The 13,306-nt window shown below is 37.1% G+C and overlaps 2 protein-coding genes across 2 annotated transcripts; one reads left to right on the forward strand and one right to left on the reverse strand.

The window, feature by feature from the left end:
- The first annotated feature begins 291 nt into the window (after window positions 1-291).
- LOC118734565 lies at window positions 292-1,154 on the forward strand. The gene is made up of 4 exons (XM_036464280.1): window positions 292-317; window positions 382-598; window positions 657-845; window positions 906-1,154. The coding sequence occupies exons 2-4, from the start codon at window positions 383-385 to the stop codon at window positions 1,152-1,154; spliced, it is 654 nt and encodes a 217-aa protein (XP_036320173.1). The 5' UTR covers window positions 292-317; window position 382.
- A 994-nt stretch (window positions 1,155-2,148) lies between these two features.
- On the reverse strand, window positions 2,149-3,420 carry LOC118734577 (putative nuclease HARBI1). Its single transcript, XM_036464287.1, has 4 exons — window positions 3,193-3,420; window positions 2,802-3,134; window positions 2,593-2,737; window positions 2,149-2,519 (listed from the first exon to the last, which is right to left on the reverse strand). Exons 1-4 carry the CDS (start codon window positions 3,418-3,420, stop codon window positions 2,149-2,151), a joined length of 1,077 nt encoding a protein of 358 aa, XP_036320180.1.
- Between the last annotated feature and the right edge of the window lie 9,886 nt (window positions 3,421-13,306).

The following is a 13,306-nucleotide window of genomic DNA, read 5'->3' on the forward strand; positions in this document are numbered from 1 at the left end:
ATATAAGCAATCAATGTTAATTTAATTAAACCAGTAGTGCAATTCACTAACTTTTAACGATACGATTTGTCGAGGTCTAATATAACGATTTTTGTGGTTTGCAGTAACGATTGTGTTATTCGGTAACTCCTTTTTAACGACACTAAACAGCTGACATTTTCTTTTTATTTCAATACAAGAAAGGTGGCATCACAGCTTAACGAAACGTCAAAAAATGCGAAAAGCACAAAGAAGAATGACGAAAAACAAATAAATTCTTTGCTTGCAAAGTGGTATACACATAGCTTTCTGAATATTTTAATATACTTTTACAAAAAGTAAGTAAAATAAAACGTTTATTTATTTTGTATTATTAGACATAACCATTTTCGCATATTATAGAATGGCTTCGTCAGTACCCAATATTCAAAAGAGAAGCCGGACCACAGCAGAACAACTAAGTCGCATGGTGGACTTTTTGACGGAAACGCCGGGATTGGCAGGATCAAGGTTCCAGAAGCTTCATGGAAAATCGGACTGCGACAAAAAGTGGAGTGAACTAGCGTCAATGCTGAATAGCCTTGGTGGTTCGGTGAAGAACGTCGACCAATGGCGCACAGTATGTAAAAGTTGTTTAGTAATTTAATACCACGTTTAAAATTTTGTTTCGCAAATAGGTATGGAGGGATTTGAAGAGCCGTACTAGCATTAAGGTGCGTGATAGGAAACGAAAGCAGGCAATGACGGGAAACAATCCCATTAATGAAGAGCCACCCACTGAGCTTGAGAGGCGTGTGATTGCTCTTGTCGGTAGCGACTATGTGCAGGGCCATGAAACTGTTGCTGAAAGTGTGCCAGTGGAAGAGGGAAAAAGCAAATAAATAGTTATGAATAGCACAGCAGTTAACAATTCTTCTCATCATTAGGAACTCCAACTGCGTATGGAAGAGGGTGATGAAAGTGTAATCATCGAGATGCCATCTATTTCTCACGAAGTGAGCATTGAGATGTGCACATCGACTCCTGTAACTCCTGCAGGAAAAACGCCACGTAGAGGAGCCAAAAGAAGGCGTGTGGACGGTGGTACCGAGGCCCAAAAATCGTTTTTGGAAATCGCTCAGACCCAAGCAAATTCCTTAAAAGTAATTTACTTATTTGTAACTTTACATAAGTAAAATATCATGACATAGTTTTTTCGGTTCTTTTTCAACAGATGCTAGCAGAGTCGAGTGCAGCGAATGTACAAATAGCAAGTAGACAAGCAGATGCTTTGAAGGTAATTTTTTGTATATACTAAAAAATAGTATTACATTCGTATGCCCTTTCAACAGTTGTTAGCTGAAACAAGTACGGCGAGTGTGCAGGTAGCGAAATCGTTGGCCGAAGCTATGACCACAATGGGGGAAGGTTTAAAGGCATGTGCGGATGCCTTTAATAATTTAAGAAACGCTATCTACCGCATGTAAATATTGTGTAAATATGTAGTTTTTGAAGTATTTTTTGTTTTAATATTTATATTAGTTTTAAGCGTTTTAAATATAAGTTGAAGTTCTTTTTTGTTTTTATATTTATGTTAGAGTTAAGTTTTCATTTGATAGAGCATGAAGTTCCTTTTTTTTGTATTTATGTTAGAGTTAAGTTTTAATTCGACATATCATGAAGATAACTTTTTACATTTAGAATAACTTTTAAAGATATTCGAAGATGAATTTTTACATATTTGAATTGATCTTTATTTGTTTTTAATAAGCGAGTTATTTGAAGTTCTTTTGATTTTCAAATGAATTCAATGTTTACAAATTTAGTTGATAGAGAGGTATACTGTACTTACTGCATGTAAGATATACCACATATATTTCTTATATACAATAAGTAATGAAATTTAATTTTGTGAATTTTTGTTTTAATTTTGTGATGTGCCTGTAACTTGAACGTCCCACACCATATCATATTATAGAAACTGATCTGTGATTACATACTGAGATCTGTCTTTTGATGGACCCTATATTTAATGAATATTTATATATATAATTCTAGACTTAAAAAAAATTTACTCAAATTAAAGACAAAATAAGACTGAGTTTTTATTTATGTACATAAAAATGTTTAATAAAATGCCAAAATAATTTTATTGTACTCCTTCTGAATTTTTATTAATCAACGTTTTATTCATGTAAAATAATTTGCAATTAGCCGGTCTTGGACGCGTTTTGCTGTTGAAGACGGCGCGTCTTGATTTACATTACTGCTATGTGTCCTTGGCTCTAGGAAATCAGTCTCGGGATCGTATGTTTGGTTACCCAATCGCAAGTTATGCAACACTGTGCAAGCATTTACTACTTTTCCAGTAAATCCAGGATCATACAAAAGAGTCCTTTGCTGAGATAAGCATCGCCAAGTTCCTTTGAGAACGCCAAAAAGTCTCTCGACTGGGTTTCGAGCTTTGCACAATGCCTCATTGTAGTGGAATTTAGGACTCCCTTCTGGTTGGTTTGGTAGAGGAGTCATCAACCACGGCTCCAAAGGATATCCTGAGTCACCTGCAAATATATATTGGACATTTTCAATTAAATTGATTTTAATAAATAAGTTTCAGTGGATTTAAAAAGTTACCAATCAAAAACACGTTATGGTCTCCATTTTCAAAACTTCGCTGCATAACTCTCCGGACTGCAGAGGAGCTCCAAATAAATGAATCGTGTCGCGCTCCTGGGTATTTAGCATTGACAGCCAAAATCTTTAGATTTGGATCACATATCTATATTTGTATAAAATAAAATTAATACTCAGTAGTTTAACCCTTGAGCAAATTTTACTCTTACCATTTGCACATTGATAGAATGGTATCCATGGTGGTTGACATACGCTTCTTCATGATGCTTTGGGCTCATGATTGACACATGAGTGCAATCGATAGCCCCAATAGTACCTCCTACAAATGGTGCGGATGCTGAGGCGAAAATTTCTTTTGCAGCTTGCCGCTCTATTTGGGTCATTGGAAACCTAACCTTTGCCAAAAACATGGTGCGGTTTATTGCATCCGTTACGCGATGTATACAGCGACTTACGGACGACTGGCTCATGGATATCCCCCATTGCTCTCCGACTGGACATTGATAACAGCCAGTTGCGAAGAATCGCAAGGCAGTTAGAACCTTTAAAATTTACAAAATCATTTAAAATTGAAAAATACTTGAAAATTACATTATTTACCTGTTTCTCTGTCGTTATCGCAGTTATTCTTCGACCCCTTAATTGGCTATCAAGCTGGGAAACAATATCTTCAACCAAGTCTGGGGTTAATCGGTAAAGGTTACGAAACTCAGTTGCAGCCAAGTCGAAAGGGTTGTCCACTTCTCGAAGCAAACGTCTATCCACTGATGAAGAGCTTATTATCTCCTCATCTTGGTATAAAACGTATGCCAAATACTCAAATGCCATTTTTAACAAAAAGTTTTTCTTTTATATATTACTTAAGTAAATTCGCGATCTATATTATTTTATTTTAACTCAAATGAAATATCAAATTTTCTTTTGTCGATGCCGCTAACAACTTCAAAATATTCGTCGTTTACTTAACGAGAATCGAGTAGTTAACGACAACAGCTGATCAAGCGATAGCGAATATCGTTAAAATATGTTTAGCGAATTGTCAAATCGTTAAAATCGTGATTAAGTTTTCTTAACGATTCGATAATCGTTAAAATAGAATGGCGAATCCCACTACAGATTGCAGTATTACGTAAAATATGCGATTGCAATCCAATTTGACTGAAATGTTTTACAGCCCTGCTGAAGAACATGCTCCAACAGATGAAAATATTTTTTGGAAAGAAATAAGAAAAAAAGTTAAATGTATGAAAAAAGTTTTTAAATTTATCAGAAAAAATAAGAAAGCGACTGCAGCGGACAACTGCAACAAATATACTCTTGAAGAAGGATCAGTAGCAACGATTCGCGAAATAAATATAAAATATGGCTTATACAGCCCATAAATTCTAAATGAAATCATAATTCCGGTTTATAACATGAGATTAATTCTGCGATTCTGAACTCCAGACCCTCCAAAGTGTAAAAGCCTCTCTTCCTAGAAGGGATCAAGAAATAAAAGTAAAACTATAAAGTTCGTCTTGTACAGCCTATAAGTTACTAAACCAAACTTTAAATCCGGGTTTTAACCGAAGCTTAATTCTGCGATTCTGAACTCCAGACCCTCCAGAGTACAAAAGCCCCCTTTCACAAATACGAGCGTTTACAATATTGCGAAAATTTTGGCACAAGACGACGAAGTGTTCATATGTGAATAAGGGTAACTTCAATATAAACAGGCTAGAACAGCTTATTACATTTTTAAATAAAAAGTCGCGATTCACCACCGAAAGGGGACCCTCCGGTTTTATAAATTAAGCTTAGCTTTGCTATTTCTACGGGACTCTTCAAAGAGAAAAAGCACTATAAAAAAATATAAATAATAATAATAAAAAAGCTACATTTTTACAAGAAACAAAAATATAAGACCAGACTTAAAAATTCTTGAATGGGAAATAAATTAGATAAACCCAAATACGAACAACTGTGTTATTGTGAATACTGTCACGCGACTCAAAATAGGAAACTACCCATACTTTAACAAAAAACGTTAGAAAACTTAAAAAGAAGATTTTTTTTTTATGTGTATACTTCTTTGGTTTCGGTAGGGGTGAAATTTGCGAAGCTGTAACGCATAGCTCAGCAGAAAATTTCGAAGGGCGTGCATGTGTATTTCAGCAGAAAACTTTTGATTTCAATAGAATCGCCCTGTGTTTACTTGCTATTGTAAATGGTTGCATACATTTAGGCATATGCATAGTAAGAGGAAATGCGGTACAATCGACAATTACTTCCGATTATGCACACTCCAGACATGCATACGGCTGTGTACCTATGTATATGTATGCATTCTTAAGTTTGTATGTACATATATATGTAGGAACTCATTTGGTGCCACAGGCTTTGATATTCGTAAATAGATGGTTTTAGGCATAGATTTACAGGTCTATTCTACGTTGGTAACAAAAATTTTGTTACCGGTAAATAAAGCTCCTGGTAATTTTTAAATCCTTTTCGCATTCTGCGCATTGATAAATTTTGTTACCATCTCATAACCAGGTAACAAAATATTGCCCCGTGAAGTATGCAACACCAAAATTTATACTTCATAGCTGAATTGCTGATTAGATTAAGCTGTTACCAAGGTGCCTAGAATTGCGGTTACAAGAAGTGGTGTTATTATCTGGTAACAAGAGTTGTCGGTGTCAAAATGTTCGGTAACAAGCAGAATAGGCCTGTTAGTATCCTATTTTGATAAAAAAGAAAGTCGAAAATTAAAAAAAAATACTGAAATCATTTTAATTGGGACCGTTGATAAGTGATGAACATACATTCATATATGTATGTATAATATACATATGCATGGATGATATAATAGCTCTGATCCAATACTTTTCGTTAAAAATCCTGGAAAAGGTCAAACAGCAAAATCACTCTCTAAAGTGAGAATAAAAAGTGAGTAACAGCAACACGTACGGAACAAAAAAATCATCGGGTAAAATCTTGCAACTTCAATCTCTACACAACTCTTCAAAAATCGCTCTCATTTACATTAACCACAGATTATATTCCGAAAAGAAAAACTAAATTTAGGAATATACATATACAAATAGAAATACTCAATCTATAAGCTCAGGAACAGTAATTGGTGCGGATGACACAAGTATATACAAGTATCATATTTCATCAATCATACCGATAATTTCATGTATTAAAATAATTAAAAATGAAACTGAATAAACAAATTAAATCAGCAAAATTAATAAAAGTAAGTGAAATTAATGTTAAATTTCTAACCTAACCTACATTTGTATGTATGTAACTGAATCGCCTAAGAATACCTTTACATATATAAAGATTATCCACATTTTCGAGCTTAACTCCCTAATCTGTATAAGTATAAAATTATCCCAGATTAAACCGATAACTTTTTGGTGTCAAACCTAGTTTTATAGATTATACGAAGAAGAGGAGGAATGTAAGGAAAAGAGGTTTGTAAAGGTATTTTTAATATAGTATTCAGTTAAAGGAGAAGCTCGGCCAAACACTAACTTATGTGTAAGCGCCAAAGTATTATTATTATTATTCAGTTAAAGTATATTTAAATAGCATAATATATGTAGGAGAAAAAAGTGACCACGGTGGCGCAGAGAAGAAGTTTAACTTTACCTCGAGTTGGGTGAATAACAAGCACAACTAACTTGACAGCTAACGAGCGTTGATTGCGATTATACTTATATGTAAACGTACTTTTATGCTTTGCCATTCGAATATGTTTACACATCAAATTTCATGAATACCTAATAAGTACTCACGCCTTTTTTTATTACAAAAAAACAGTTAAAAATTAAAATGGAAAACGGCAATGCACATTTGATTTCACGTTTAATAGCAGAAAGTACTATTACGATAAGGCTGATAAGCTAAGGGCTCAGGTAGATGTAAATACGCATAGGGCTATTTTTTATTACAAATTTTCGCCTGCAGCGCTTTTTCCATAAAAATCAATACTTCGATAAGTAACTGTAAACCATAAAAGTAGCGCTGCCATGGTATAGCGAAATTTGATATTATATTTTGGTTAGAATATTTTATTTAGGTGAAAGTAAAAAAAGAAGTGTATAATGTAAACTGAGTGTAATAGCGCAAATGAAATGTGAAATAAAGTGGCGATACCAGCGATTTGAGGTTATAATAATTTTGGCAGGCGCAAAGTTTGTTTACTCTGTTTTATTAACGAAATATATAAAATAAAAATGAATAAATGATTTTGTTTGCATAAAATAATAACCGGAGACGTTTTATTAGTGTTTTGAAAGTAGAAACTGGTGATTTAGTGCATTTTTGATTTGGTAATTGCTCATAGAAAACAACGAAATTTAACAAAAGTTTTTTGTTTATAACTTTTAAATGGTTAATAATATTAGCCCTCCCCCTCCAGATTGTTAATAGGGGGACCGGAACGCGTCGCTTGGTACCCCTCCCGACTTTTCCGGACCTTTTTTTAGGAGTTGTTACCCTATACTAGAGAATTACCATAGACTGCATATGGCTAGCGTAGATATGTCGGAAAAACATCGATGCATCGAAAATGTCTGTTTTGCTTCGATGCATCGAAAAATTTTCACTCGCTGTATAAATAGTTGATGTATCGGTGCTGCAATATTTTTTGAAAACTGACATCTCTGCTTCATTGAACCGTCATTCCAGCTTTTCAATTGTTCAAAAAAGAGAAATAACTTTGACCAAAAAAATTGGAATGGCTGCGCTTAGGGATTATAACCCTCACAATGTAGAATTCTCCTTTTGTATTGCGAAAAAAATAAGCAAACGTATTTTTGAGCAGAACTGCTTTCTGCGTAGGCGGCCTGCAGCTGCGCTTAGGGATTATAACCCTCACAAAGCAGAGTTCTCTTTCTGTGTTGCGAGGTAATTGAGCTGAAGTATTTTTGAGCAGAACTTGTCTTTGCGTAGGCGGCCTGCGGCCGCGCTTAAGGATTATAACACTAACAATGTAGAACTCTCTTTCTGTGTGGGGAAGAAAGTAAGCAGAAGTATTTTTGAGCAGAAATTCTTTCTGCGTAGGCGGCCTGCGGCCGCGCTTAGGGATTATAAACCTCACAAAGTAGGATTCTCTTTATGTGTTGCGAAGAAAATGAGCAGAAGTATTTTTGAGCAGAACTTCTCTCATAGAACTCATAATAAAATAGAACTTATCATATTCGGCAACATATTTTGAAACGTATTCTGGCATCACTTAATCACACATGCGGCCATCTTCGTAATTGTCCATACTTGCACTTTCATACTGGTTGGGCTCTCTAAAGAAAAGTAAACAAATTTATAAACGTGTTCCTAATCGTTAAATAATGAAATTAATAAAATATGAAATAGATAAACGTTCAAATAGCTTAATTTAGTTGGAATGGGTGTTTTCTGCGCACTTGTATTTATTTGAAATGGTTTGTTATCGTACATTTTGTTGGGTGAAAATTTCAACTTTACCAACAAATGATTCGTAAACTATGAGTTTCCTCGCCGTGCAGTTTTCAGTTTTGTGATGTGTACGACCCCCTCAACACCCCCCATAAAGTCATTTTGTTCAAAGCGTGGTGCACTCTCGCGAAGTCAACCCAAAATTAGCTCAGTTGGAGTAATTTATTTAAAATTTTCTACAATTTTGCTAATAACATGTTTTCTTGTGAAACATTATCTGAAAAATCCTATGCAAATCGACACACCGATGTATGCCCTTCGACGCATCGAAAAATATCGATATACATTTCGATGCATCGAACCAAAAAAAAACATCGATGTATTTTGCCACTGCTAGCACAAGTGCTAATGCAATTCACGATCCAGAAAATAAAGGTCGCGCCATTCGCGGACCGCTAACCCTCTCTTCGTCGATTTGAGAGCATCCACCCAATCGCTGACGTCATAAAATACTTTTGTTTACATTCACTGTTGCCAACTTGATGCTTTTCGCACCAAATTTAGTGGGTATTCAAAACGCGAAAATTTTTGAGTTTTGTGCTTGGTGCGTTTTTGGTGCTTTTGTTTTTAGTTTGAAGACATCAAATTAGAAAATCTTAACAAAATGGAAGCAAAATTTATAGCAACCGTAAGTGTGGTAAGCAATTTCACAAATTTAAACAAAGTCATGGCACAGTGACAATCATAAGCGACAACGAAATATGTGCAGCACCTTCAATCATGCCAGAAGAAATCGACCGTTTTGCAAGAAACATTCAGCCTTATCATGAGTTTCATTTTCCTCGAACCGGTTCACTTTTTACTCTCGGTTTCCATAGTTTTACTATGGGCGGATGACAAATTTTCGTATGAATTTTTTTTCAGGCGAAACTCAGGATAAGGTAGATTGATTTTTATTAATTTGAATCGGCATCCTTACAATAAAATTATGTATTCATATAAAGTCCATAAAATACACCAATAAAAATTTGGTGCTTTTTCAAATTCAAAAATTGGCAACACTGCCTATTGTTCGATGCTTCCTCTTTTTCTTTTCGAGTTCGTCTTGCTCTCTCATTCTGGTATATTTAGACGTCACGGCCAGTTGCTCTCAGCTCGATTGGCGCAATCTTGTATTCTATCATTCTTGAATGCAAATAGGGTCCAAACCCAATGCTCACGCTCCGAAGCGACCAAGGGAAAAAACACAGAAGTAAATAATATTCACGAATGTCATATTTTAGGCGAGGAGGGGACGTCCTCCCCTACATCACCGTCCACGACGGAAAACTAAACAAAAAACTAAAAGCTCTTGTCGATACAGGAGCGACTTTTCACTACAATATGAAAGGAATCTATGAAAATTGGAATGAGTTATCCATTTACAAAAGAGTGAAAACTGTATACGGTTGTGCTATTATAAAATATTACCACATAAAAGTGGAAATAAAAGAGGTGAAAAGGTATGAATATTAATATTCAATGTGCTAAAAATTAGAATTTAAACCCGTTGGGACACGGTAACCTTAAGGCGCCGCCGAAGTAGTTCCCGGTAACATAAAAAAAGGGCGTGAATACTAGGTACTCATGAAATTTGATGTGTAAACATATGCGAACGGCAAAGCATGAAATTACGTTTACATATAAATATAATCTCAATCAAAGCTCGTCAGCTGCCAAATTGGTTGTGCTTGTTATTCACCCAACTCGAGTAAAATTTAAACTTCTTCTCTGTGCCACCGTGGTCAATTTTTTCTGCAACACATATTAGGCCATTTAAATATATTTTAACTGAATATTTTATTAAAAATACCTTTACAAACCTATTTTCCTTACTAGCGTAAATTTTTGTTTACTGTAGCATTTTACATTCCTCCTCTTCTTCGCAAGTATAATCGATAAAACTAGGTTAGACACCAAAAAGTTATCGGTTTAATCTGAGATGTTTTTAATTATAATTTTGCATGGCTAATCTCTAATAACAGATTAGGTAGTTAAGCTCGAAAATTAGGATAATCTTTTTTATATGTAAAGCTATTATTAGGCGATTCAGTTATATATATACAAATGTAGGTTAGGTTAGAAATCAAACATTAATTTACCTTAATTTTATCAATTTTGCTGATTTAATTTGATTATTCATTTCCATTTTTAAATCTTTTAATACATGAAATTATCGGTATGATTGATTAAATATGATTGTATATACTTATGACTCAAGGGCGTTAAAATATCTTGGAAACACCGCATCAGTTATTGTTTTTGAGCTTATAGTTTGAGCATTTCTATTTGTATATATTCCTAAATTTAGTTTTTCTTTTCGGAATATAGTCTGTAGTTCATGTAAATGAGAGCGATTTTTGAGAGAGTTGTGTAGAGATTGAAGTTGCTGGATTTTACCCGAAGCTTTTTTTCCCGTACGTTTTCGTGTTGCTCACTTTTTACTCTAACTTTAGAGAGTGATTTTGCTGTTTGACCTTTTTCGAGGATTTTACACGAGAAGTATTGGATCAGAGCTATTACATTATCCATAAATTTGCATATTATACATCCATATATTTAAGTATGTTCATCACTTATCAACAGTCCCATGTAAAATGATTTCAGTATTTTTTTAAATTTTCGCCTTGCTTTTTTATCAAAATAGACTACTAAACCTATGCCTAAAACCATCTACGAATATCAAAACCAGGGCATGAATCACGTATGACGACAATCGCCTGAACGATATCGTGTCGAGATTGTCTTGCTTCATAAAAATCAAAAATTTGTTGATTGTTTGTGCGATATCGTCAACTCGATACCAGCTTTGCTTCAGGTAACAGAAACGGTAACACGTAACAGCAACACAAATGCATAAATCAGTGTTTTGACAACATCGTTTTGTCAGTATCGTTTGAACGACTATCGTTTCAGAGTTACGCGATTCATGCCCAGTTGCAACAAATGAGTCCATACATATTTCTGTACATACATATGTAGGTACAAAGCCGTATGCATGTGCGGAGTTTAAATAATCGGAAGTAGTAATCAATTGTAGCTCATTTTCTCTTACTGTTGCATATGTATGCAACCATTTACAATAGCAAGCAAACACAGGGTGCTTCTAATGAAAATAAAAATTGTATGCTGAAATACACATGCTAAGCCCTTCGAAATCAAAGATGTATACACATCAAAAATATGTGAATAACAAAATATGAGAAAAATGAAAAAGTGCAGAATATTGAAACCCCTTGGGACAAGAAAGTCTTAAGGCGCCCGCCGAAGTTTTTACCGGCAATACAAACAAAGTTAAAAAGTGCAAAATTGCAGAAAATTTGAACCCCTTTGGACAAGAAAGTCCTAAGGCGCCTGTCGAATTCAAAGAATATATACACAACTGCATTATATGGTGAAAGCAGGTGAAGAGCTGTAAAAAATGCATTTATTATGTTTAGCAATCAATGGGTAGGTTCAGAAGGCGCAGCAGTTGCTAAAAAATCAGTGATCGTTATGCGTCTTCTGAACGGCTTGATACATTAGGTGTCAAATTCCACTCTCAGAGGTCCATACCAATATGTTGTCTCAAATGATCATAAGAATATTACGATTATCTATCACGCAACTGTTCAATTGATCTGAAGTAGACAACAACGCGTTCAGAAGGCTCAATCGCAATAGTTACTGAGCAGTTGCGCCTTATTTATGAGGTGGGTTTTATCGAAGGCTGAGGTAGCTCAGCCGCTCCAGGGTTGAGTGGAGGTCCCACTAACCCCCACTAAATAAAATAAACACAGTAGTTAAATATAGCGAACACAACCACACACACACGCGGCCGTTCGGCCAGGCTGCCGGTACCCTGACGTCCACGAAGAGAGGGGAGAGAGAGAGAGCGACTAACTGGTCGGCGGTCGGCGTCGTGGCTCAGAGAGCGGAGACTGTCTAGTGGCTAGTGACGGTGGCGGTGATGTTGAGAGCGGTGACGGTGAGAGCGGTGATGGTTCGGTGATTAATGACAGTGAGAGCGGTAGCGAGCGTGATGATGGTAAATGCCCACAGCACGGGTACTGCAGCCAATGAGAGCGACGATGCTGATCGTGACGGCAGTAGCAGTCCCTTTAGTAGTGACGGCCCTGCGGTGATGTTGACGGTGGCCCAAATAGTGGTGAGGGCGGTAGCGACCTCCCGTAGTGAGAGCAGTATTGGCGGCCCTAGTTATAACAACGGGCATCTGATGAGTAACGGCGGTGACAGCGGCCCTAGATGGCGATGATGTTGCTAGCGGCCCTGAAATGTGGCGGCTCTTGGTGTTGCGTTCGGCCTGGGGCGGCAATGATATTGGCGGCCCAATGGTGAGGAAGGCGGCAGTCCGGCCCTAATGAAGGACGACGATGACAACGGCCCTGGATGGCGATGATGTTGCTAGCGGCCCTCGTTAATGATAGTCGGTGGTGGTTCCTTGTTGTAGTCTTGGCCCAGGGCGGCACTTAATATTGGCGGTCCGAAACGGTCACGGAAGTCACCTTCGGAAGCTGGTCGTCAATATGTTCTCACAAACCACCAACCTGTCCCGTAGGCAGAGCCAGGGGCGCTCGAGGTTACACGGCCTAATCCGTCCCGATGCGCTCCGTGCCTACCTACGGCAGCTTGGCCAGTCTGTATTCCCCATGTGCAGAGCCAGGGGCGCTCGAGGTTACACGGCCTAAGCCGTCCCGATGCGCCCCGTGCTTACCCATTGGGGTGAGACGGTACGTATTCAATCGTGGTGGCTTGACATTGTGGGGCGGTTTTATCCACCGCACAATGCCCGCTCGCCACGCGGTATCTAAGTGGGCAGGAGAGTTCGTCTCCTGTCCACTGAGACCGTTTATTAAAATAATGGGTTTGGGGGTCTGTGCGAGGGGTATTTCCCCTGTCACAGGCCCCCCTCAACCTCTCGGCCTTGCCCGCAGGACAAGCCAGGGCGCTCGAGGTTACACGGCCTAAGCCGTCCCGATGCGCTCCGTGCTTACCTACGGAAGCTGGTGCTGGCTGAGTTGGCGTTAATCAACTTAAGTCGGTTGTTGGATAAGCAGGTTGAGAAGTGAATGAAGATCGTGATTTTTGGCATGTTTGAACAACGAATTCTCGCTGAGTATTGGTGTGTATGAATGCTTTGCACTTTTGCGTGCTTCCCTTTGGTTGTTCATACGTATGGGTGTATGTATGTATGGGTGTATGTATGTATGGTTGTGTGTATGCATGTAGATCTGTATGTATGTATATAAATATGTAGCGTATG

Source organism: Rhagoletis pomonella, unplaced genomic scaffold (genome assembly GCF_013731165.1).
Source record: "Rhagoletis pomonella isolate Grant_MI unplaced genomic scaffold, Rhpom_1.0 Rhpom_scaffold_00001, whole genome shotgun sequence".
Lineage (NCBI taxonomy): Eukaryota > Metazoa > Arthropoda > Insecta > Diptera > Tephritidae > Rhagoletis > Rhagoletis pomonella.

What these genes read in the sequence shown, in the direction of transcription:
- LOC118734565 (XM_036464280.1), top strand. Translation starts at nt 383, where the DNA reads ATGGCTTCGTCAGTACCCAATATTCAAAAGAGAAGCCGGACCACAGCA. An exon ending in ACGTCGACCAATGGCGCACA is followed by an intron (nt 599 to 656) that starts GTATGTAAAAGT and finishes TTTCGCAAATAG; the next exon opens with GTATGGAGGGATTTGAAGAG. An exon ending in AAAGTGTGCCAGTGGAAGAG is followed by an intron (nt 846 to 905) that starts GGAAAAAGCAAA and finishes TCTCATCATTAG; the next exon opens with GAACTCCAACTGCGTATGGA.
- LOC118734577 (XM_036464287.1), bottom strand. Translation starts at nt 3,420, where the DNA reads ATGGCATTTGAGTATTTGGCATACGTTTTATACCAAGATGAGGAGATA. An exon ending in CGATAACGACAGAGAAACAG is followed by an intron (nt 3,135 to 3,192) that starts GTAAATAATGTA and finishes TAAATTTTAAAG; the next exon opens with GTTCTAACTGCCTTGCGATT. An exon ending in ATTCTATCAATGTGCAAATG is followed by an intron (nt 2,738 to 2,801) that starts GTAAGAGTAAAA and finishes ATACAAATATAG; the next exon opens with ATATGTGATCCAAATCTAAA.